The 20626-nt window shown below is 43.6% G+C and overlaps 2 protein-coding genes across 4 annotated transcripts in view; one reads left to right on the top strand and one right to left on the bottom strand.

The window, feature by feature from the left end:
• BRD3 (bromodomain containing 3) overlaps nucleotides 1-3294 on the bottom strand; it is a 48847-nt gene extending 45553 nt beyond the window's left edge. Inside the window, exon 1 of the mRNA XM_072883031.1 lies at nucleotides 3164-3294. The gene's annotated coding sequence lies outside the window, so the exon portion shown is untranslated. The remainder of the gene's footprint in view (nucleotides 1-3163) is intronic.
• Nucleotides 3295-4634: 1340 nt separating this feature from the next.
• Nucleotides 4635-19893, top strand: WDR5 (WD repeat domain 5). 3 transcript variants are annotated; one of them, XM_072883228.1, is made up of 14 exons: nucleotides 4635-4972; nucleotides 7181-7370; nucleotides 8248-8356; nucleotides 9705-9778; nucleotides 10720-10809; nucleotides 11491-11580; nucleotides 12774-12857; nucleotides 13964-14019; nucleotides 14171-14217; nucleotides 15030-15105; nucleotides 16528-16561; nucleotides 17028-17102; nucleotides 17719-17873; nucleotides 18808-19893. In XM_072883228.1, exons 2-14 carry the CDS (start codon nucleotides 7290-7292, stop codon nucleotides 18884-18886), a joined length of 1050 nt encoding a protein of 349 aa, XP_072739329.1. In that variant the 5' UTR covers nucleotides 4635-4972; nucleotides 7181-7289; the 3' UTR covers nucleotides 18887-19893. The 3 variants fall into 3 exon arrangements, with proteins under 3 accessions (XP_072739329.1, XP_072739328.1, XP_072739330.1); XM_072883227.1 differs by lacking the exon at nucleotides 4635-4972 and adding an exon at nucleotides 5375-5529; XM_072883229.1 differs by lacking the exon at nucleotides 4635-4972 and adding an exon at nucleotides 5376-5529 and having other exon boundaries at nucleotides 17719-17806.
• Nucleotides 19894-20626: the final 733 nt, after the last annotated feature.

Genomic DNA, 20626 nt, shown 5'->3' with positions numbered 1-20626 from the left:
AACTAACACCTGCAGTGTATTTATTCCTTGCTGCTGCAGTACTTTTAACCCTTAATGCACAGTGGTACGTACATCCTTCAAGGAAGCTTTGTGCATAGGCTTTGATAAGAAAAAACTTATTTGTGCAAAACCAGAGTGGTTTTCAGGGCTGCTAAACACTGACACTTTTTGCTTCTCTACTCTTGGTGTCCAGGTTAGGACTTGAGTCTTTTGAAAACATGGGTGGACAGAAGCAGAAAAGGGAGATGCTTGTCTCTGTGGGACTGATGAGTTTTGTGAGAACTGGCCACACTCAGTGCCTTGCACGACTGCACCCAACAGTATTTAATAGTAATCAGGGACTGCTGGGAATGCTAACCCGGAGCACCAATTTTTCTGACCTTTGCTATAGGTACTAACTGTAAGCTTCTGATTCTTTACCTCACCATTCAGTGCCTGTTTCACCATCAAAACCATAGTTCCCCGCTGCAAGGGAGCTCTTAGTATTTGTACTTGGGAATTACCAAGGGATTACAAGTGGAGAAGGCTGCTGAAGGGATATGAATACCACATTGGCAATGCATTCCGTCCTCCGTCTCTGGGCACATCCGTAGGCATGCTGTATGTTTACATGCACGTGAAAGGCTGACGTGAGCTCCACACGCCTCAAGGCAGGCAAATTTGGCCACTCTGACCATTTTGTCAGCCATCAGCTACCATGGGCTACAAGAGACCTCACATATCAGCGAACTCACAGTGGATCCTATTACCAGCAGCTGCTACCTCTAGAATGGATGTCATTATACATTACAAAAAGAGAAGTTACTCAGTAACAGTCATGTTTGGAATAAAGAAATAATAGTGCCCAAATAGAAGATTGCTTAAGAGCATGTAGGAAATGTCTGGGATTATATGACTCCGATCATCCCAGTGGCAGAGAGAAGGTGTTGGAACACAAGGGGATAAATGCTCTTATTGCAAGAGAGTCATCTTTACCAATGATTTTCTTTACTGTGGTGGCAGGATTTCCTCAATTGAGTAAGCATTATTCAGTAAGGTAAGGATGACAGGACTAGGGCAGAGGTTTGAAACAATAATTGCAGTTTGTTCTTCTGTAGCACCTTTCATCTGTGGAATTCATAACAATGCAATAATCCTCCTAACAGCTTTCGTAGGTAAGGAAATATCATGAGCCCTGTTTTTCAGCTCAGGAAGCTGAGAGGGAATATGATGATGCAGAGAATCATGGTCAGAGCCAGAACTGGGACTCACCTCTTCTGACTCATACTTTGTAGTTCTGAGAGCCTGGACATTCCAGTTGGTGAGGCCACCCTGGCTACTCAGTGCCTATAGGACCTTTGCCTCTTCAGTGTTCACTCTTCATCTGGAAAAGGGTGAGCAGAGCCCCCAAACAGGGAACCCAGGAGCCAGGATGTCTACAAGCCCCAAAAGGCACAGCCCTATGGTAATTGATGGGAAGGCAGGAAAGAATTGAGCTATCCAAGACCCAAAGGACCTTGTAAGTGTTCACCTGCAAATAGAAGTTTTGATTGCGATCTAAATGCTGGTCTGGAGACAGCCAATATCCAATGGAGGGTCCAGAGTGGATTTAAATAATGTCCTTCTAGATTGGCAGTTCTCAAACCAGGGAAACAGGGATGAATGGAGAGCAAGGGAATGAAGAGCCCACAAAATATGTCTGACCTTGGTGTCTTTTATCAGGATGTAGCAAGAAGCATTACTTGGAGGAGCTGGAGGCTGGGCTAAGATACAGTGGGCTAAGATTTATATGTATGGAAAGAAACAGAGCAAAGGCCTAAACTATTGTGGGAGAGAAGAAAGGGACATGACCACAGAATTTGAGAAGTGAAGAGAAACTGCCCAGCCAATATGGCTACGTATCTTTGGCCACAGTAAATATGTTTATTTGGAAATTAGCTGCATCTAAATGGTTTTGTTACACATTCAGTGTGATGTAGAGACCTAGCACCTGCTGTTAACACAGTGGTTTGCACAGGTAAGCAAGCTTGTGAATAGTGTGTGCTACTGAGTTGGCAGTTTAAACTAACAGATGCTAGAACATGCTAGATTTCAGCTGGCTAAAGCCCTAATGGATTCCTGTGTGTTTTCTTACTTTTCCTCCTGCCCTCTAACAAAGACTGGAGAGAATGGTAGAGATGCTCTAACCAAATAGTAACACTTTCAAACACCTTGACTTCTAAATTACAATGAGTAATAAATACATTCAGATTTCACTAAAACTATGTCAGAGGTCTGAGTTAATCGTATGGAACTGTCCGTTCATTGGAGTTGCAACCATTTGCACCAGCCAAGAACAAAGCTCCTGATTCACAGAAGTGCTGAGAACCTGCTGCTCCAGTTGAAGTGGCTGGGAGAGGCAGGCTGTCATCACGTCTGGCAGTCAGACCGTGTGTGATTCAGTCTGGGGCTCTCAAATCAGCACCCTTTATGCATTAACTTGGCTGTGACTTGCATTGGGGGGAATCTGCTGTGAATGATACACTATAGCACATTGCTGGACTCCAATCCCGTGTGAAGTCCTACCTTCTCTTCAAAAACATGGACTTTTTCTTAACAGGTCTTTACTAACATGGAGCTCGATACATGCGGCGTTCAATGATCTTATTTTGAAAGAAGTTCTTCAACTTCCATAGGCCCCTTGTGCCCAGGCTAAGTGTTTGTACACATCCCTCCCAGGGCAGAATGAATCTAATCCTACCTGCTCTCCACTGGAGTAAGATTTCCTAGTTTTAAATGAACAAATGTTGGCAGTGATGCAAGCAAGGTTCATACTGTAGAGGGGGAGGTAGAAATATCAGCCTGGAAAAGGTTCAGTGTTCGTTTTTAAATCCCAGAAGAAACGTATGAATGCGATGTATCTGGGATTTAGAAAAAACCAGAGCAGCATATTAGCAACCACACAGAAACAGCTATATGTCAGAGATCAGCTGCTCTTTAAAAGCCTAAAAGATGCAGCAGGTCTCTTATGAGTTGTTCCTCCCTCTGTTTCTTGAGCAGCATGTAACACACAGTAAGTCTGTTCTGCGCTTCCTCTGTTTGCTGAGAGGCTCAAGCAAATAAAAGTCCTAACTGAGATTGCTAATTGTGCCAAAACATAAACATGGGCTTACACAGCTTGTAAGCTTAGTGCCTTATTACTCACCATTGCAAACGTAAGCACGAGCTTGTTTGCAGCAGTCGGGTCTAAAGAGCAGATCCAGCATGTACTGAAGTTAGTGGGAGCTTTTCCACAAACATTAACGTTCTTTGGATCAAATCTGCAGGACTGGATTAGTTCTGGTCTCGGTGGAACCTGTGACAAAATTGTATACATTAGTCATAGCAGGACCCATGGCCTCAGCTCTGTTCCTGACCCCTTTAGAGCCATCCAAAAGGGTTCCCAGCAGCACTGAAAGCAGTCACTTCCATATAATCTGAGCCACTCATGGTCTTTTCTTTCCCTTTTATCATTACGGGAAGCTGCTCTCCCCCCAAAAAACCTCAGACAGGTGTCTTTTCCAGTGTACTTGGCAAGTCACCAAGTTCAGGCTATTTTGAACCAAATGGAATGAAAGATTTTGTGAGGGAGAAGCCTGCCAAGCCTCACTCTTTTCCAGAGAGGGAATTTGGACAGATACCACATCCTGCTGATCCCAGCTGTGGCAGCATGGCTGGGGGAGCAAGAAAGACCCTCACAGATGACTCATAACCAACAAGTTAAATTTCATCCAAAGACAACAGGCCATCCGTGCATATCCCCAGGTACTCACATTACGCAGTCTCAAAGGAAAGCCCTTGCTCGCTGAGCTGCCTTTTTCTGCAAGCGCCATGCTGTCAAAAACCCAGTCTAGCATGTGACTGAGTACTTTGCCAAATGGAGTTTATCATACTTTAAACTTGTTTAAAAAATCTGGGACGCTTAGAGGCTAAGGGGTTATTTAGGATTATGATTAATTTGTAGTTGAGGCTACAGTTTTCAAGTTCCAGAGAGGTATTATTCAGTATAGATAGGGATTTTTGTACATACATATATATGTATTTTATATGTATATGTAAAAATATCACGCAAAAAGCAGACACTGAGAAGAGCGGCAAAATACAACCTTTTATCTCCAACATGAAAGAAACAAAAACACCCTATCCCCATCACGGAAAGTTAAATAAATACATAGCATTATATTGCTGATTTGTTTTGTGCTCTCTCATTTTATTTCATATTTATTTTTTAAAAGAATGAAAACTTTAAGCCGAAACCATCTGGAAGAATTGGCAACAGGAACTTAACTGGATTTGTTTCCTAATACTGTTCTGGGGACTATGCATTTCTTATAACTGTGTGTTTTACCTCCCTGAGTTTAGATGGCAGGGTTAATTCTCCAGACTGCTGCTGCGGGTTTCCAGGCTGGAGGAGGAGGGCCTTGGCTTCACTGTACCACAGATTTTTTTTTGTTGGGTTTTTTTTTTTTTTCTTTCTCAGCTGCCACTAGAATTTTTGGAGCCCAAAGATCTTCCTGTGTTAAAGGGCCAGTAAATGACACGTGTCTCCTTTTCTTCCCTCTTAACTGAAAGCAGATTGTAATGTGTTCTGTGCGGCGCTGGGTTGCGGTTCAGAAAAAAACACTGCTCTCCAGAAAAGTGCTTAAACCATGCTTAACTTTAAGTTGGCTGTTTGGCCTTAATGAATCAAAGTTAAACGCTTTTCTGAGTCAGGGCCCTTGTATGCCGGTACACTGAGAGCTGCCTCAGATACACTCTCACCCAGGCAAATATTACGGTGTTAAATGGCTCAGACATCAGCCTCATGCATTATATACATTATCGCCTTGTGAATTAGCTTGGTCTTTTCATAATGGTTTTTATCTGTGGTACTGCTGTATGCTACCGAAGGGGCTGACCTGCGTATGACGACCCAACGACCTCTAACCCCGCTGCAGCCAGGTTCAACGGTTTTTGAACAACGGCAACACATGTGGTAAGTGGCTGCGTACCTGACCGCCAGTGCCCAGCGTGATCCGTGCTATGCGGGAAAGCCACGCAGGGCTGGATGGGGCCCTGACGAGACCCCCTCCACACAACATGCCGGGCAAGGCGCTGCCTGCTGCTGCCCTCGATGCCTGCTCCTCACAGAGCCACCCACAGCAAGGGCAGCAGCGCAGGGGCCTTACCCGTGGCGGGGGGAGAGCACGACAGAGAGCTCCTCCCGACCGCTGCCACTCAGCCCGGGAAAGTGAAGGAGGGGAGGGCGGGAGAACAGCCGGAGCGAGGGCGGCGTCTGCCCCTTTAAGGCACCGCCCGCGCGCGCGAGCGCTTCTTTTTGGCTCTCGGGCCTTGCCGTAGCGCTCCCGGGAGAGAGCGGCATTGTGCAGCCTTTGGCCCCGACCGCGCATGCGCCGTCCCACATTCCCCCGCCTGGCGGCCCCAGAGCTGCCGCCGCCGCGTCCCCCCCTCCCCTCCCGCGGCCGCGCTCCTCCTCGCCGCGGAGGAGGCGGCGGCGCCGCCGCCGGCCCCCCTTCCCTCCCCCTTCCCCCGGTAAGTCACCGAGAGGCGCGGGGGCGGGCCGGCTCCCCTCCCCTCCCCTCCGTCTCCTCACCGCCGGGCTCCCGCACCGCCGTTCCCCGCGCGCGGCGCCGCCTCCCCTCAGGCAGCGCGCTGAGCCCACTCCCCCTCCCGCCCTCCTCGCGGGGGACGCGCGCCGGGCCCGGCCCTGCCTCGCGCCGCCGCCCTCCCGCCTTCGCCTCCCGCGCGGGGACCCCCGGGCCGGCGCGCGCCGCGGGCGGTGCAGGCGCGCGTGCATGCGGGCGGCTCCGCAGCCGTGCGGGGCTGCAGCGGGCGGGCCGGGGAGCTGCCCGCCCGGCCCCCGAAAGTTTGGGCTCCCCGCGGGGAACTTCCCCCCCCCCCCCCCCCAGCGTGGCGTGGCGTGGCGAGGGCGGGCGGGGAAGGGGCGTTTGTAGCCGGCGGCCGTGGCGCGGGTGGCCGGTGGGTATGTCGGTACCGCGTGCCCGGCGGCGGGGGCTGTGCCGGTGCTGGGCGTTTGCAGGGAACCAGCATCCCCCCTCGGGGTGTGGGAGCCGGGTGCTGGCGAGGTGCTGGCGCTCGGGTTTGTGCGGGAGGATGCTGCGGTGCAGGCGGAGCTGAGCGCTGGCAGCAGGATGCGTGCTCGCCGAAGTTCCCAGATTAGTTCCAGATGAAAAGAATCTGATCTGCATTAGAAAACTTTAATTTCTTATTGTGGCGACCAGGGATTTATCCACGCTGTGGAGAGGGCTTATTAAAGCAGACAGGCAACTGGTAGCGCGCTGTGCTGCGCCTTCCCTTCCCTTTCTGGAAAGGAGATGCTTAAAATGCCAGTAGTCGCTGGAAGAGCAAACGCTATTGCTCCCAAATCTGCTGCCACCCGCAAAAAAGAATGGTGGGATATTGTGAGCGTGCTTGGAGGACAAATCCTTACTGTGAGCTGGAGGTTATTTTGTTACTAAGCTGAAATGTAGCTGAGCTGCAATGGAGATTGTTCCCGCTGCAGCATCAGCCCTGATTACCAAATACTGGCACAGCACTTTATCGGGTTTTGTTACAGAAAGCAAGTCTGGTGAGGCAATACAAGGCTGGCTTTCAGTCAGGTGAAAGTCTCAGGTGGAGAAGGGTGTGATTTGATGCTCAAACTGTTTAGGAGGGAAATATGAGACTGAAATGCTTGCATTCCGAGATGAAAGGAATCTAGTAAGGTCTTAAGCTGTGGAAATGCCTGTTATTTTTTGTGTTCATTATGATCTTGTATTCTGTACCTTAATAAATATGGGGAAAAAAAAAAAAGGCCTTGGACCCTTCCTTCCACCTTCTGTACAAACCATTGTATTTACTATGTACTAAGTACTTGTTAGAGGTATTTTGGGGAATATGATATGAAAACCCTGCCACACCTAAAAGCTCTTCTGCTTTATTTCTATTTGTAATGGAGCAGAACGGAAAAAAGCTTTCCAAGAAGTGATAAAAGGCCATGGCTTGGGTTCTTGGTCTTGCACATTAGGAGGTCTGAAGGCCTAAAATACTGCTGTGTTGCTAAACAGATATAGAATGTTTTTTTCCTGCTGGTTTCTGGTGACCTGCAGTTAGGCTAATCTCATTCTTCTAGCCGCTGAGAATCCTTTTGACAGCTAATGAGAATATTTTGTTTTTCTTCCAGGTTTTCGTTTCAGCGCGGCTCTCCTCTCTGTGGCAAGGGCTGCCTTTTGAAGCAGCACATTCATTCTCCCCTTCAAGCACCATAAGTCTCATTTGCCAGCTTCAGAACCATGGCAACAGAAGAAAAGAAGCCAGATGCAGAATCCACCAAAACACAATCTACTCCTTCCTCCTCAACCAATCAGAGCAAGGTGTGTTTGGGGCTCCGAACAATATCCGTGCAAATACACATGCCAACTACCTGCATATTCAACAGGCAAACCAGAATTAGAGAAATGAATTCTAATGTAGATTAAGAACTTCTCCAGATTCCTGCTTCTGCTGTTGTCTCGAACTGAAAACGTGCCGAGGATTTTATGGGAAAAGCGAATGGAGTACAACCTCTTTTGTCATGCTAGGGTTTTTTTGGTAGCAAGAAGCCCTTGCTAACGAAATACTTCTTGTCATTTTGAGCATTAGAAAGGCAGGTTGGCTGTATCCCTGGAGAGCCTAGAGATGACTGGAGAATTGGTGAATCTATGATCGTAGTTGCAAAGTGGAGAGAGAGGCAGTCGTTATTCGGATTCTTTGAAGCCTGCAGATGCTCAAAGGAGATGTTACTGTCTAACCATGAAGCCTTTGCAATGGGTGAAAAGGGAAAAAAAAATGGTATTTTAGGGGTACGGAGGAATTGGCCTGTGATTTAATTCATGATAAGGATGAAAACTGCAAATGCTTAAAAGCACTACACAGATCAGTCCCAAGAGTATTATCTTGATCTACCAAGCACTTTATGGTTGGACTGTTGGATTACTCTCACCTGGTTGTTACTGGCTTGGATGAAATTCATACCAAGGATGAGTTGGTGTTGTGCATGCAACAGTAAGGCACTGCTGGCCCCAGACAGCAAGGGTGTTTGTTTTGTTTTGTTGTTTTTTGAATTGGGGGGGGGATGTAAACGCTGGAATCTATTATGGTGAACATTTGTGCAGCCCGTTACTGTGTACTGACCCAGTCTGATACAGAGCTTGTCACTGAGATACTAAATTTGGAATTTATTCAACTCATTCGAATATATTTTTCTTACAGCCTGCACCAGTAAAACCAAACTATGCTCTAAAGTTCACATTAGCGGGACATACAAAGGCAGTCTCATCAGTAAAGTTTAGTCCTAATGGAGAGTGGCTAGCCAGCTCCTGTAAGTATTGCTTTCTTTTTATCTCATCTAAAACATGCAGTTGTGGGCCTTGGAGAACTGCCTGTCTTTAGTGTTACCTTCGTCAGATGGAGGAGGGATGTAGTGTCATGGTTTTTCTTAAAAGGAGCAATATCAAAGCTGTCAGTCTTCGAGATAACCTGCTTTAAGCTTTTTAAGTTCTGTTACGTTGAACACTGCATCTTCTATGCGTTGCCCAGTTGGAGGGTCCTCACCTGTTCAGCTTTCGTTACTGAGCAAATGGGCAAAAGCAAGCACAGGATTCTTTCCCTGTGCAAAGGAAACCCTTGTGCTTTTCTCTATCGCTAAAGACATAGCTTAAGCTTTTAAATTAAACTTTGTGTACAGTATTTGCAGGCAAAAGCTTAGCTCTGGGAAATAAGGAAGGTAGCTTTGAGATACTAGACTGGACTGTAGAATGTGGTATGGCAGACTGGCCACGTGCTTCTGTCCTGTGTGCCTGTGGTGTTTAGTAAGTCAGAACCCAGTGAAATGTGCAGAAGGTTATTAGAAATAGTGTTTCACTACTTGCTCTCTTAAGCGGTAGATCAAGTCCTCTTCCTGTCAGCTTTGGTATTTCCTAAAATTTTTTTGGTAGTCAACATTGCTTGACAGCTTTCCTTTGAAAATGTGTTTATATGACCCTCAGTGGTCTGGAGAGGATCCGTATACAAGGAGAGGGCAATTGAAAAGAACATTGTGGATTATGATGGTGAGGGCCACTCAAACATCTTCTGGACATGGGAATGACTTAGGTCTTTGGCTTAACTGCAAATAGTCTTAATAAGACCAGTGCAGCATACCATATATAAATAATTTTTATGTTCAAGTGTCCTCATGAAAGTCCCCCCCTTCTCCCCTGCCCAGGTTTTCCAACCTCTACCTCTGGCAAATATGAACCTTTTTCTCTGGTGTGTTTTGCAAGTTAACATGAATAATATGTTTGGGTTTTTGCAGGTATTAATTCAGTCCAGCTTGTGGTTTAATTTTTGTTCTTTTTGGGCAAAAGCTTTTCAGCATTCCTATGGAACAGTACTACTACCACTCGCAATCTAAAACAAAAGTAGAAACCCAAGTTGTCATCAGAGAAACTAAAGCGGCTGGAGACTCTCTGCATTCCAGGCAGTTTATGTAATCTCAGCTGCTGCAGCTTGGCGTGTATGAAGCTGTTCTTTACCAATTACATATTACCTTATACACTTAGGTCTGCTTGGGGAGGGAGAACTACCCAGTGTTTGCAGAGACGTAGTTAACATATTTCTTTCTACCTGGAAGGGACAGCTGTATCTGTTAGTGCTGTTAATCTCTTAACTGGCACATTCTTTTCCAGCTGCTGACAAACTCATTAAAATTTGGGGAGCATATGATGGCAAGTTTGAAAAAACAATATCTGGTCATAAACTGGTAAGTATGAGGAGATTACTGTGCACTTGAATGTGAATTTACTTGTAAAGAATTTTGCTTTCTTTTCATCATCCAGAAATTTCCATTCTTGGTTGGTCGGACTTGTGTAGAAGGCTTGTTCTTCAGTCTCGTTTTGTACTTCTTTGTTTATACAGTCCTGTGCAACAGCCTGGGACTGGAATTGCTGAAGTAATACCAGGTCAGGCTGGAAATATGGGTGAAGTGCAGGCTGATAATGGAGTACCTACATGCACACTGCCTAGCCATTTTCTTGAGTCCCTCCATTTCAGGAACACCAACCTCAAACATTGGGCAGTGCCTTCTTGGGTGAAAATCCCTGTAAACTCTAACACTGTGTCCTGTTCTGTCTTTCTTTTGTATATGGAGCAGAATGGCTTGCCTTTTAAGGAGATTGAATTTTTCTTGTGGGTTTGCCTACATAAACACAACACTTACTCATTCTTCAAAGTTCTAAAGAAAACACAAACTCCCAAACCCTTCCTTTTTGTTTTCTAAAGTTTCTTACATGGTGAAGGTTTCATAAGCAAAAATTTGCCAAAAGAAAAACCAGTAGAATCTTGTTCTTCTCCAGTCCTTTAGGGACTCAGACCATAAAGAGCAAGCCATTCGTCATGAAGAGAAGCCACTTACTCAGATTAGTTTCTATAGCATACTGTTTATGAATTCCAAGAAGGGGTGTTGGTGGCCACAGTAAGAGCTATGTGAACAAGCCATTGACGTTTTTGGAGTATATGGCTCAGCTTAAAATGAACAAGTGTCAAAGGAGCTGTTAACCCAGTCAAATCAATGGATTCCCAGCTCTCAATGCTGAATTTTCGTTCAGGCTTCAACTGTGAATATAATATGCAGTCTGTGTTTTCCATTTTCCTGTGTCAGTGAACAAACAGAACTGAGAAGAGGATTGTTTTCCTTTGTTGTAGGGTATCTCTGATGTTGCTTGGTCATCAGATTCCAACCTTCTTGTCTCTGCCTCCGATGATAAAACTCTCAAAATATGGGACGTAAGCTCGGTAAGGGCAGAAACTATTATTTACTTTCCTTCTCCCCAGCATTGGCATCTTAACTCATGCTCTTCTGAGAGACAGCCTTAATGTGCTATGATGAGAAAAGGTAGGGTTTTAAGCGCTGGCGTCTCTTTGGGTAATACTCACTCTTTCCTGCTTATAATGAGCTGCTGGTTGAATGGGCTGTGAGGATGAGTGAGTTATGCTGCCTGGTTTTGGAAAGAGGGGGATGCTTATGGGTACCATGAGGAGCCTGGTTATCTTCTGAGAGCGCTTAAGCCTTATGGTGGCAATGCATCTGCGGGCTTCATTTCTGAAAGCAGCCTCTCAGATGAAACCTTTTTGTAACTTCTTATCATAGCTTCACCTGCCTTTGCTTCTTCCCCCCTTCCTTTTCTGCGATTACAATGAGAACTGGATAATTTGGTTGAATTTTGATTAGGTATGTTAAACTGCTTGATTCTCCTGTGTTGCCCAAAGGGTTTGCAACTTGGCTGCAGTCATTAAACATGTCTCTTTTTTTCTTTCCTGTTGTTTCACTGTAGCTGGTCCTCTGCCCATCTAAATCTGGGGTTAGAGGTGGTTTCTTTATGTGCTGCACAGTGATTAACCTTAATGCAGCTTATCTGAATGCATTTATAGCTGTGAAGGATGCTGTATATTTAACTCTGCTAAATCTTATTTCAGGGTAAGTGCTTAAAGACATTGAAAGGGCACAGTAACTACGTTTTCTGCTGCAACTTCAACCCTCAGTCAAACCTCATCGTGTCTGGATCAGTAAGTGACTTTTTTTTTTTTCTTCTTTGTGCAAGCAAGTGCTTCACACCCCTGTCACCCGACACTAAGGGGACAGACAGGTTCTTTTAGGGATCCTTGGCAGAATGACAACGGCACTAAATCTTAGTTACAATTAAAGCTTTATTTTCTTAACAGGATATTATGCTTAGTATGGCACAGAATTTATGACTGGAATGGCACAGGATTTCTACAAGCAGAATCAATGTAGTACAACTTATAGGTAGCATAATACAGAATTTATAATGCAACTTGACTTATAATTTCATTTAAAGTATGACTTCTAATCACCTGGACTCTCTGCAGATCGGGTCAGATCTTAATACGTGGTTTGCTGTGTGAATATTACAGTCATAATCTAGACTAAAAAATCATATAAAATAAAAGAATAAGAGTCACTCACTCAGCCCTTGGAGGAAGCAGATGATGGTGGGGGTATCCCTGGCTACCAGGGGGGTCACAGTCTCACTGTCCAGCAGCAGTTCTGGTCCAGGTTCCTCACTTAGGACTTGAACCTGCTTGATTTTGTAGACAGTGCTCTGTGTGCTATTACGCTGCCACGTTCTGGGACGGGGTGGTCACCACCACCGGGCTGGCTGGGTGCCTTGGACCTTCAAGGCTGGTGGGGAAGGGAGTCATCGGCCTGGTGCCCAGGAATCTTGAGGCTGGTAGGGAGAGGAAGAAGAAATCTGTTTGGTTTGTCGACTTGGTTCACAGGCCCTTAGGGGCCTTATAATGAGGGAAAGGGAATGAATACGTGATCCGCTCAGTCACAGAGAATGGCTGCTCATCTTATAAAATGGCATTAGTTATGCTAGCCGTTACCAAGGGTTGGGAGCAGGGGCTACCAGTTACAACCCCTTACCATTTCAGTTCTCTGTCTTCCACAAACGCAGCTTGTAGTCAGATGAACTGTGCCGTGCCGCTGCTGTATTTGCCTGGGGACACAGTCAAGCCATCCTCAACATGCAGATTTCCTGAGTGGAGAGGAAGAGTTTAGGGAGCTGTGTTCCCAGTGTGTTATTTTTGCCCTGTGTGGTGCTTGTGTCCTAGGCTTTTTGATGCAGCTGCAGTGCAGCTGGAGGAAGGCATGTGCATCTAGTCAAGCTGTAACGCCTTGCATGCCTCAAATAGGTGCATCATTAAACCACCTTGTGCATTTCTTCAATCTTCAGTTTGACGAAAGCGTGAGGATATGGGATGTGAAAACAGGGAAGTGCCTCAAGACGTTGCCTGCTCATTCTGACCCCGTTTCAGCTGTAAGTCCCTTCCAATAAATGAACGCACTAACATGCTTACTTTGTTTAGCAGAGTTCCTCTCCTGCCTCTCTTTGTAGAGGAGTGGGTTTGTGCTCTAACTTCTATTATCAGGCTTTTACACAGCGTAGTGGATGGGCTGTGGTGGATTTGCCAGTGGTCATTGCTCAAAGAGAATGAAATGAACAGTGTTTTCTGTAAGATCTATACAGATTTCGGTCTTGGGTGTTAATGTGGGGAGCAGTGAATAGTGGTGTGCCAGTCATGCCTGAGTCTAGCAGTCTGATGCTGGGCACAGATTTGCGGTCACTTGAGGATCAGAGAACAGCCTGTATGTCTGTTGCTTTTGTGTTGTTCCAAGCTGTTACTGAAGTCCAGAGCAGGGTAGTTCATAATATGCTCCCTTTCAAATATCATTCATTTCATAGGTAAAAGTAGCTTGGAATACAGCAGTATCCACTCAAATGAAGGAAAACCAGAAGGTGTTCAACTCTTAATATTTTTGAATTTAAGGAAACTGAAAAAAATTTGAGCCTCAGATGTGCTAAACCGTAGCTGTTGTAACATGATTGTTCTGCCTTGTGTAGAAGATATTTCACACTTAGAAATGAACGTTAGTAGTAATTATTCTTTAAAATAGCAGTATTTTGAGGTGTAGTTCAAGGGAATAAATTGACCTTAAAACATATATGTGGCTACATGTGAGGTTAAATTCCATGCCCTTAAAATTATAAGGTAATATCCCCGGGTTTGATACTACTATTATTTGAGCAGCTAATGCTGTCTGAACAGAGTATCTCTGTGTTCAAGTGTTCTTCTTAGCTTCTGAAGAAACATGTATTCCAGTTCCTGATGCTTAAATAAACAGCTGTAGTTAACATCCATTCCTCTTCATAATTATGCCAGACAAACTGGGGGAGGAAAGAATCTTGGTTTTGATCATGTTACCCATCTAAACTTGTGCCTGTTGTTTGTATGTTTGACTTTCTGCTTCTATCCACATGAATTGCAGTGTCAGTAATGGAAGATAAGTACTTTCAGTGGGGCTTAAAAATTTGATCTTTGTGAATATTGATAAAATTATTTTTCCCCTTCTGGAATATTACAGGTGCATTTTAATCGTGATGGATCCCTGATAGTGTCAAGTAGCTATGATGGGCTCTGGTAAGTGGTTGTTTCTTGTCTGCGGCACAGTTCAAACCTTTTGCATTAAAAAAAAAAAAAAGACTTTTTGAAAAAAGCTTGTATTTGTAATGTTAAAATCAGAACAAAGGCTTCAAAACCAATAGTAATGATTCTTGTTTGTTTTTAATAGTCGAATCTGGGATACAGCATCAGGCCAGTGCTTGAAAACACTGATTGGTAAGTAGGAATACTTCTTGTTTGTGCTCCATTCTTCACTGTTAAGTTGTGACATAGATATTCTGCATCATTGCTGTGAACAGTGTCTTTCTTAAGCTCTATTTTACTGTCCCCCTACCATTGTGTTACTATTGTCCTCCTATCTATTCCATAAGAGGAACTATCCTCTCACATGAATGGAAACTTGCATAAGCTTTGAGTGTTTTGTAGTATAGATGGACAAATGAGAGTTTTCCAAAGTTTTCTACTGTTCAGCTCTGTAGTGCTTGCTGTGCAGCAGTTCAAAACTGTAACGACAAAGTGGTTTGTGCTGTTAGATGTGATGAAAACAGGTAGTCTGTGACTACACAAGCTGCCTGTTTTTATTACAAGATGCATGAGGCATCTTGGGAACATAGCTAATGAAGGGAAACCACCTGTTAGGCATGTGTTCCTCAGTCCTTCATATTCTTATAAAGCATTGCATAGGCAAGTTAATATGGCACTGCAAATCAGTGACATGTATTCTAATATAATGATTTTTTAAAGGTAGAGATACAGTCTTGCTCTTATGAGTATTGATGCAAGGAAGGAAAGTTCAGTTACAAAGGGTTATTTAAAATGTTTGTGAGAAAAATGCTTAATATCCTTTTTTTAAATTACGGAAAACAATCACCTTCCTTATGCCTCTCTCTTTCTTGAAGTACCAAGGGACAACAAAACCGAAAGCTTGTTTTAGTGAAACAATTAACAAATTATTGTCAAAAGAAATTATCTATCAATGAGACAATACAACTGTGCACTTTCTAATACCGCTTTTATTTTCACTGTAGATGATGATAACCCTCCTGTGTCTTTTGTGAAATTCTCCCCAAATGGCAAATACATACTAGCTGCAACTTTGGACAAGTAAGTATTTAAAAAAACCCAAACAAACTAAACCCCGCCCCCCCCCCCCCCCCCCCCCGACTTTGAAGTGTATGAATATCAGATAAAACTTTATTTTGCTGCTGCTTAGCTAGCATAGTAATGATACTAAACAAGTTCATATATACTATCAAACTTGAAAAGCCTGCAAGGTGTTGTGCTTTGCTAATGGCACAGGCAGGACTTGGCTCTTTTTAAAGTCTTGGCACTGCTTAGTGACTGCAACACCCATTCATTCCTTCTTGTACTTTTCAAAACCTCAGCATTTCTGTGCATTAATCGTATGATTCTTTTGTAACATTGAGAGACAGAAAATCTAGCCTATAAAAGGCTGCAATATATAAATAACTTTGTGTGTAAGGCATAGAGCAGTGCAGGTGGGCTGATTGTATGGGGAATGATTCACCTAGAGAATTTCAGTGCAGCTGCTAAGAAGGGATTAGCTGGTCTATCATCTCCATTCACAGATGGTAATGATGCTGTCGCTTTTGCGAGACCTTCCTTTCCTAGGTCGTGAGGTTGATTCATTTCCCTGTCTGAGCATCTTTCTAGAAAAGATACCACAGGCTGTTGCCTGCCTTTTTCAACTAGTCTATGAAAAGCGGAGAAAACCCAGGTTAGGCTTCCTGGGGAAGAGAAAGGGGACTGTCTTGCAAGCTCTGGCAGTAGCCTGGGTATCAGTACAGATGGTCTGTATCTGGATGTGCATGGGGCTTGCGTAGTCTGTGGAAGAGCCTGGTGCTTGCCTGAAACAAGTGACTTGCTTCATGTCCAAATTGTATTCAGTAGCGTGCTTATTCGCTTGCTCTGCACTGGCTTAGACTTGAACGGGTTGAGGATGTCTCGATCTATCGTTTACTCCCCTGAAGTGCCCTGGTGCAGGACTGCAAGTTGAAAAATTAGGGCAGTGTGTGTGTATTTTGGTCTGTATCTACTTTCAGCAGGATTTGATTTTAAAACGTCTGGGGGAAAGGGGATAGATTGTAGGGCCAGCCCTGGTTCTAGTGGGTTTCTCACCCTGAGAAAGAAGATGTCTAATAAAATCTGTACGAATCTTTTAAATGCATTGGGAGTTGGGGGATGTCTGCCAAACCTTATCTTCTCTCACTGTAATTCGTCTGTTGTCCTGCCCATTGTTTCCCTAATTGTCTGGTCATTATTTATAAAGAAACTTGCAGGTGTGGGGAAATATTTAAATACACCCTTTTTTATGGAGGAGAACATGAATGGCATGGCAGTAAAATAGATACTTTGGGGTTAACTAATGCTGCATTCTGAAGCCAGAATAAGTGATCCATGTAGACTTTAAGAACTCTGGTATAGAGAAACTTTTTCTACTGCTAGGAAATTGTCAGATTAAAAAACCCAAGAACTACAAATCTTTGTTTTTCTATTGTTTTTTAGCACTCTTAAACTTTGGGACTACAGCAAAGGAAAGGTAAAAACAATCCTGTCTCACTATGTAGATTTAACTAAGCTTGTAGGAAAATCTGGATTTCATCTGTGGTTTTTAAGCTTGCTTAACATTTTATGAATACTATGGAAAAAAGTGTTAGTACCCCTTTATGGGAGAGGACTAAAGATGCCCTTAAAAAAAAAGTGATCGGGCTCCTGCATAGCCCTGAGACATTAAGTAAAGCTATATTTCTGCATTTTTCTCCTTATGAACAATGAATTGCTGTTGCTCTCTTTCTCTGTGGTAATGTGACAAATTTAGGGCCCTTTTCCTGCCCCCCCCTCCTTCCCCCCCCCAATTATTTAGATGCCCTCTGCATCCTCTAGATAAGTTGGCAGGGTGGGAAACACAGGCAGATATATTTAGTCTTTTCTGCCAAGAGAGTTTGTTCTTGACTGAGAAAACTACTTCCCAGCTGTATTAATGTCTTGTGGCTCTTCACTTTCAGTGCCTGAAGACGTACACAGGACACAAAAATGAGAAGTACTGCATATTTGCAAATTTCTCTGTTACTGGTGGAAAGGTTAGTGTTTATTTGAGATGCTTTTTACTGATGTGCAGTTTTTACTGCTTTTCTCTGTGGAAGAAACAGTAGTTTGGGGATGGAAACCTCCTTTGGTGGGTGCTGGTTCACAGGTGCCATGGTGCAGTGGGAGAAGAGCGTGTCCTAGGAAAGTCCCTCTGAGCACCTCTGGTGTCTGTGTTTCTAGGTGGGCCTGCTGTCCCATTGCAGGCTCCTGCCACTGCAGCAGTAGAAAAGGACTTTCCTGCAGCAGGAGAGCGGCTGCTTGTGTATCGGTTCGCCATAGCCACACAGCAGTCAGCCATCAGATGATAGGTTGGTGTGTTCTGGTTGAGATGACACAACAAATCAGCGGAGATTAAGTCCTAACACAGAACCACCTTAGCACTTTTTGCTCCATTAGTTTTCCTCCTCCGGCGTACGCAGGATGGAACAAAGCTTTCTGCTGCCTATATGCACTGAAGAGAGGCTGAGAGAGAATGAACCGCATCAAGCAGTCATAATGTTGAAGTTCCTTTTCATATGATGACAATGAAATGTTTACTGAATAATAGCAGTTAGATATAGATGAAGAGAAAGATTCAAATAACTGTGTTTTTTTTCTCTGCCCCTCCAGTGGATCGTGTCTGGTTCAGAAGACAACCTGGTTTATATTTGGAACCTTCAGACAAAAGAGATTGTACAGAAATTACAAGGACACACAGGTGTGGAAGAGGATTTTCTTTTTATTGATGGAATATCCCTCATATCAGCTTGTAATGGGGGCTTAACGTGAGCATTTTCTCTCTGATGTTTAGTTTTGACTGTCAGACCCATAAATTCTTGACTGGCTGAAGCTTAATTGAACCCTAGGAGTTGCTCCTTTTTATGAAGGGTCTTTTATGGGCATTGCAAGTGTTTATTCTTTCACTGTGAGAACTTTGACATCAGCTTACAAAAGAGATTTCCTTGACTTCAGAACTGGTCAGGATATTTAAGCGACTTATAATATTAGTGACTTTGTATTGCCTATTAACACCTTCCAAAGCTGCAGCTCTTGAAAGAATAAGGACTGATGTGGTCCTGCTGTTTGTAAATGTCTGTACATATGGCTGGTCTTGAAGGCAGAGTTGAGCATGTATTGAGATGTCACCTCATGTGATACTCCAGTCTGAATCCCGTAAGAGAACAGCACTTTCACTGTACCGACTAGAAGGAACTGTGCTGTGAAATCTAAGCGTGCTTATTCCTTTGCAGGACCATTGATTTGGACTGTAAGTGGGGTCAGTGGCAGCAGGTTTTCATTTTCAGTCTAGGGCAAGGCTCTGAAGATGAAGTGCTATCTAAGCATTGAATAGGAAGTTGGAAATACCTTAGATGGAAAGAAAGAACTGAGCTGGGTTTTTATTAGCTGTGTCTGACATAATATGCCAAGAGTTTTGCCTGTGAAGTAAGCAAGAATAGAATCTAGAGAGTTCTCACATTTTGAAACTTGTCAGATGCTTTCCAACTACTACTCTCCATTCTTTTTTGCTAGTATTTCCCCTCACAGAGAAGCAATAGTTGGAAAATATTTATGAATAATGTGTTTGTAATTCTGCTACAAGTAAATAGTAACTTGGCTATGATGTTTTAAAATGCAGTAGCAATATGCGTTTCATTTCACTACGAACCAGATTTCATTGCTGTAAATAATGATATTTGTATATCTTTTCTTTTTGCTTAGATGTTGTAATCTCAACAGCTTGTCACCCAACAGAAAACATCATTGCATCAGCGGCACTAGAAAACGACAAAACAATTAAACTGTGGAAGAGTGACTGTTAAATGTTCCAGTATCACTTTAGAGACTGTCAGGAAAAAATGTTTTTAAAAAAAAATTGAAAAAACCACATGAGAATAATAAATCCAGTTTGGCAGGAAACCTGAAGAATATTTGATAAAGTGGTTTCTGTTAGTCTTGGCCCAAAGAAAACGTCTTAGCTGTTTGCTAGAACCGGGCAACGTGGTGGAAAAAAAAAAAGATGCAGTGTCTCCTTTTCTTGCCTAATCTTTTGGCAGATAAATGGATCATTCTGACATCGTGTTAGAAGTGTCAGCCTTGTATTGGACACCCCAAAGATACTGTACTTTATGGTGGCATTACTTCTGGGCACTGTTGCTGCTTAAGGAAGAGCTGCCAGTCTACTCTGTAACAGTAAGTTAAGTCACGAGCCTAGAGATGTGCGGAATTTTTTTAAAATGTCTACTTTTTTTTTTTCCAGAACATAGGTTCTAGTCTCTTGGGAAGTTTCTGTATTGTTTTAAATAGGAGTACTGCATCTTTAAGGGTGCATCATTTTAAACACTCAGCTCAAACTTTGTGACCAAATAAAACCATGCAGTTCCAGATTTCCCTCTTCCTGCCCCTGACTTGACTCCTGTGGTGAAATCTCCTCTTACCTTCTGTATAGTTGCTTACCTCTTGTTACGTGTGTTTAATAGATGCTGTTCTAGAGCAAAGTTACAGTTCTTCTGTTAACCATTAAAATGAATCCTGCTTGTAGTTGTTCTCAGCATATTTTAATTTTTTTCTCTTCTGGTTATAAAGCAAGCTCACAGAACACTGTAAAGTTATTTCAATGTAAAAAGAAAAAAAACCCCAGACTTTTGTATCTTGAAAATCCATCGTATGAAACTGTATTGATAATGGCATGACTCTGTATCTGTTTCAGCGTTGGTATTTCTTTCCCTTTTTGTCATATCCATGTGGTATTTACACATCCAAAAAAAATACCATATGCCATAATAAAAAGGTGGGATTTTATGTGTATGCTTGTGGTAAGAGTGTACTAATGTGAAGTGTCTGCGTCCAAAGAAGCCTCTCTTAAAAACACCTTTAGAAGGAAGTATTTCTGTAGCAGCTCCGTTGAGTGAGGAGGGGAGGAGGAAGAAAGAAGGAGGAGCAGCATCGTGGTGCTTTACATCTGTTGTGGAGAAAGAAAAGAGGAGCATAACTCAAGTCAAAATTCGTTTAAAGAAAGTGAGAAGATTGAACTGAAGGTGTCCTCAGCAGAGGCAACATTAGTACAAACCCTCACAGAGACCGTTAGCTAAGGGGGAAGGAATCCTGCTGCCCTCTCCATGCGGAAGGGGCAGGGCAGGCTGAGTGATGATCCAGGATTTAGCTTGTGCTGGTTAAGAATTGCGTTGAGGCACAAGTTTTATTGCACCCAAAGGGTTCTGCTGTAAGGGGATGTTTTGTTCCTGGTGAAGCAAAAATCCATTTTTTTGGTATCGACCTCATGTGCTCGATAATAACTGAAAATCAATTACAGTACAAACCTCTCCTCTAGTGGCTGCTCGGAGACTGCCTTGCTTTACCCCTAGAGAAGAAGACAGCTGCAAGACATGAGGTATAGCTTTTCTTTTTTAAAATATAAAAATAGAGTTCATGTTGAGCTGGTGCTAAAATGGTTATTAATAATATCACTGTCTTTTGTGGTTTTTCATTGCCCTCAGGAAAGGACACCGTGTCTCTAGACTTAGTGAGCGTCACTGCAGAA

This window comes from Ciconia boyciana, chromosome 18 (genome assembly GCF_034638445.1).
Source record: "Ciconia boyciana chromosome 18, ASM3463844v1, whole genome shotgun sequence".
NCBI classification, from domain to species: Eukaryota; Metazoa; Chordata; class Aves; order Ciconiiformes; family Ciconiidae; genus Ciconia; species Ciconia boyciana.
This window is presented reverse-complemented; position numbering and strand designations above follow the sequence as displayed.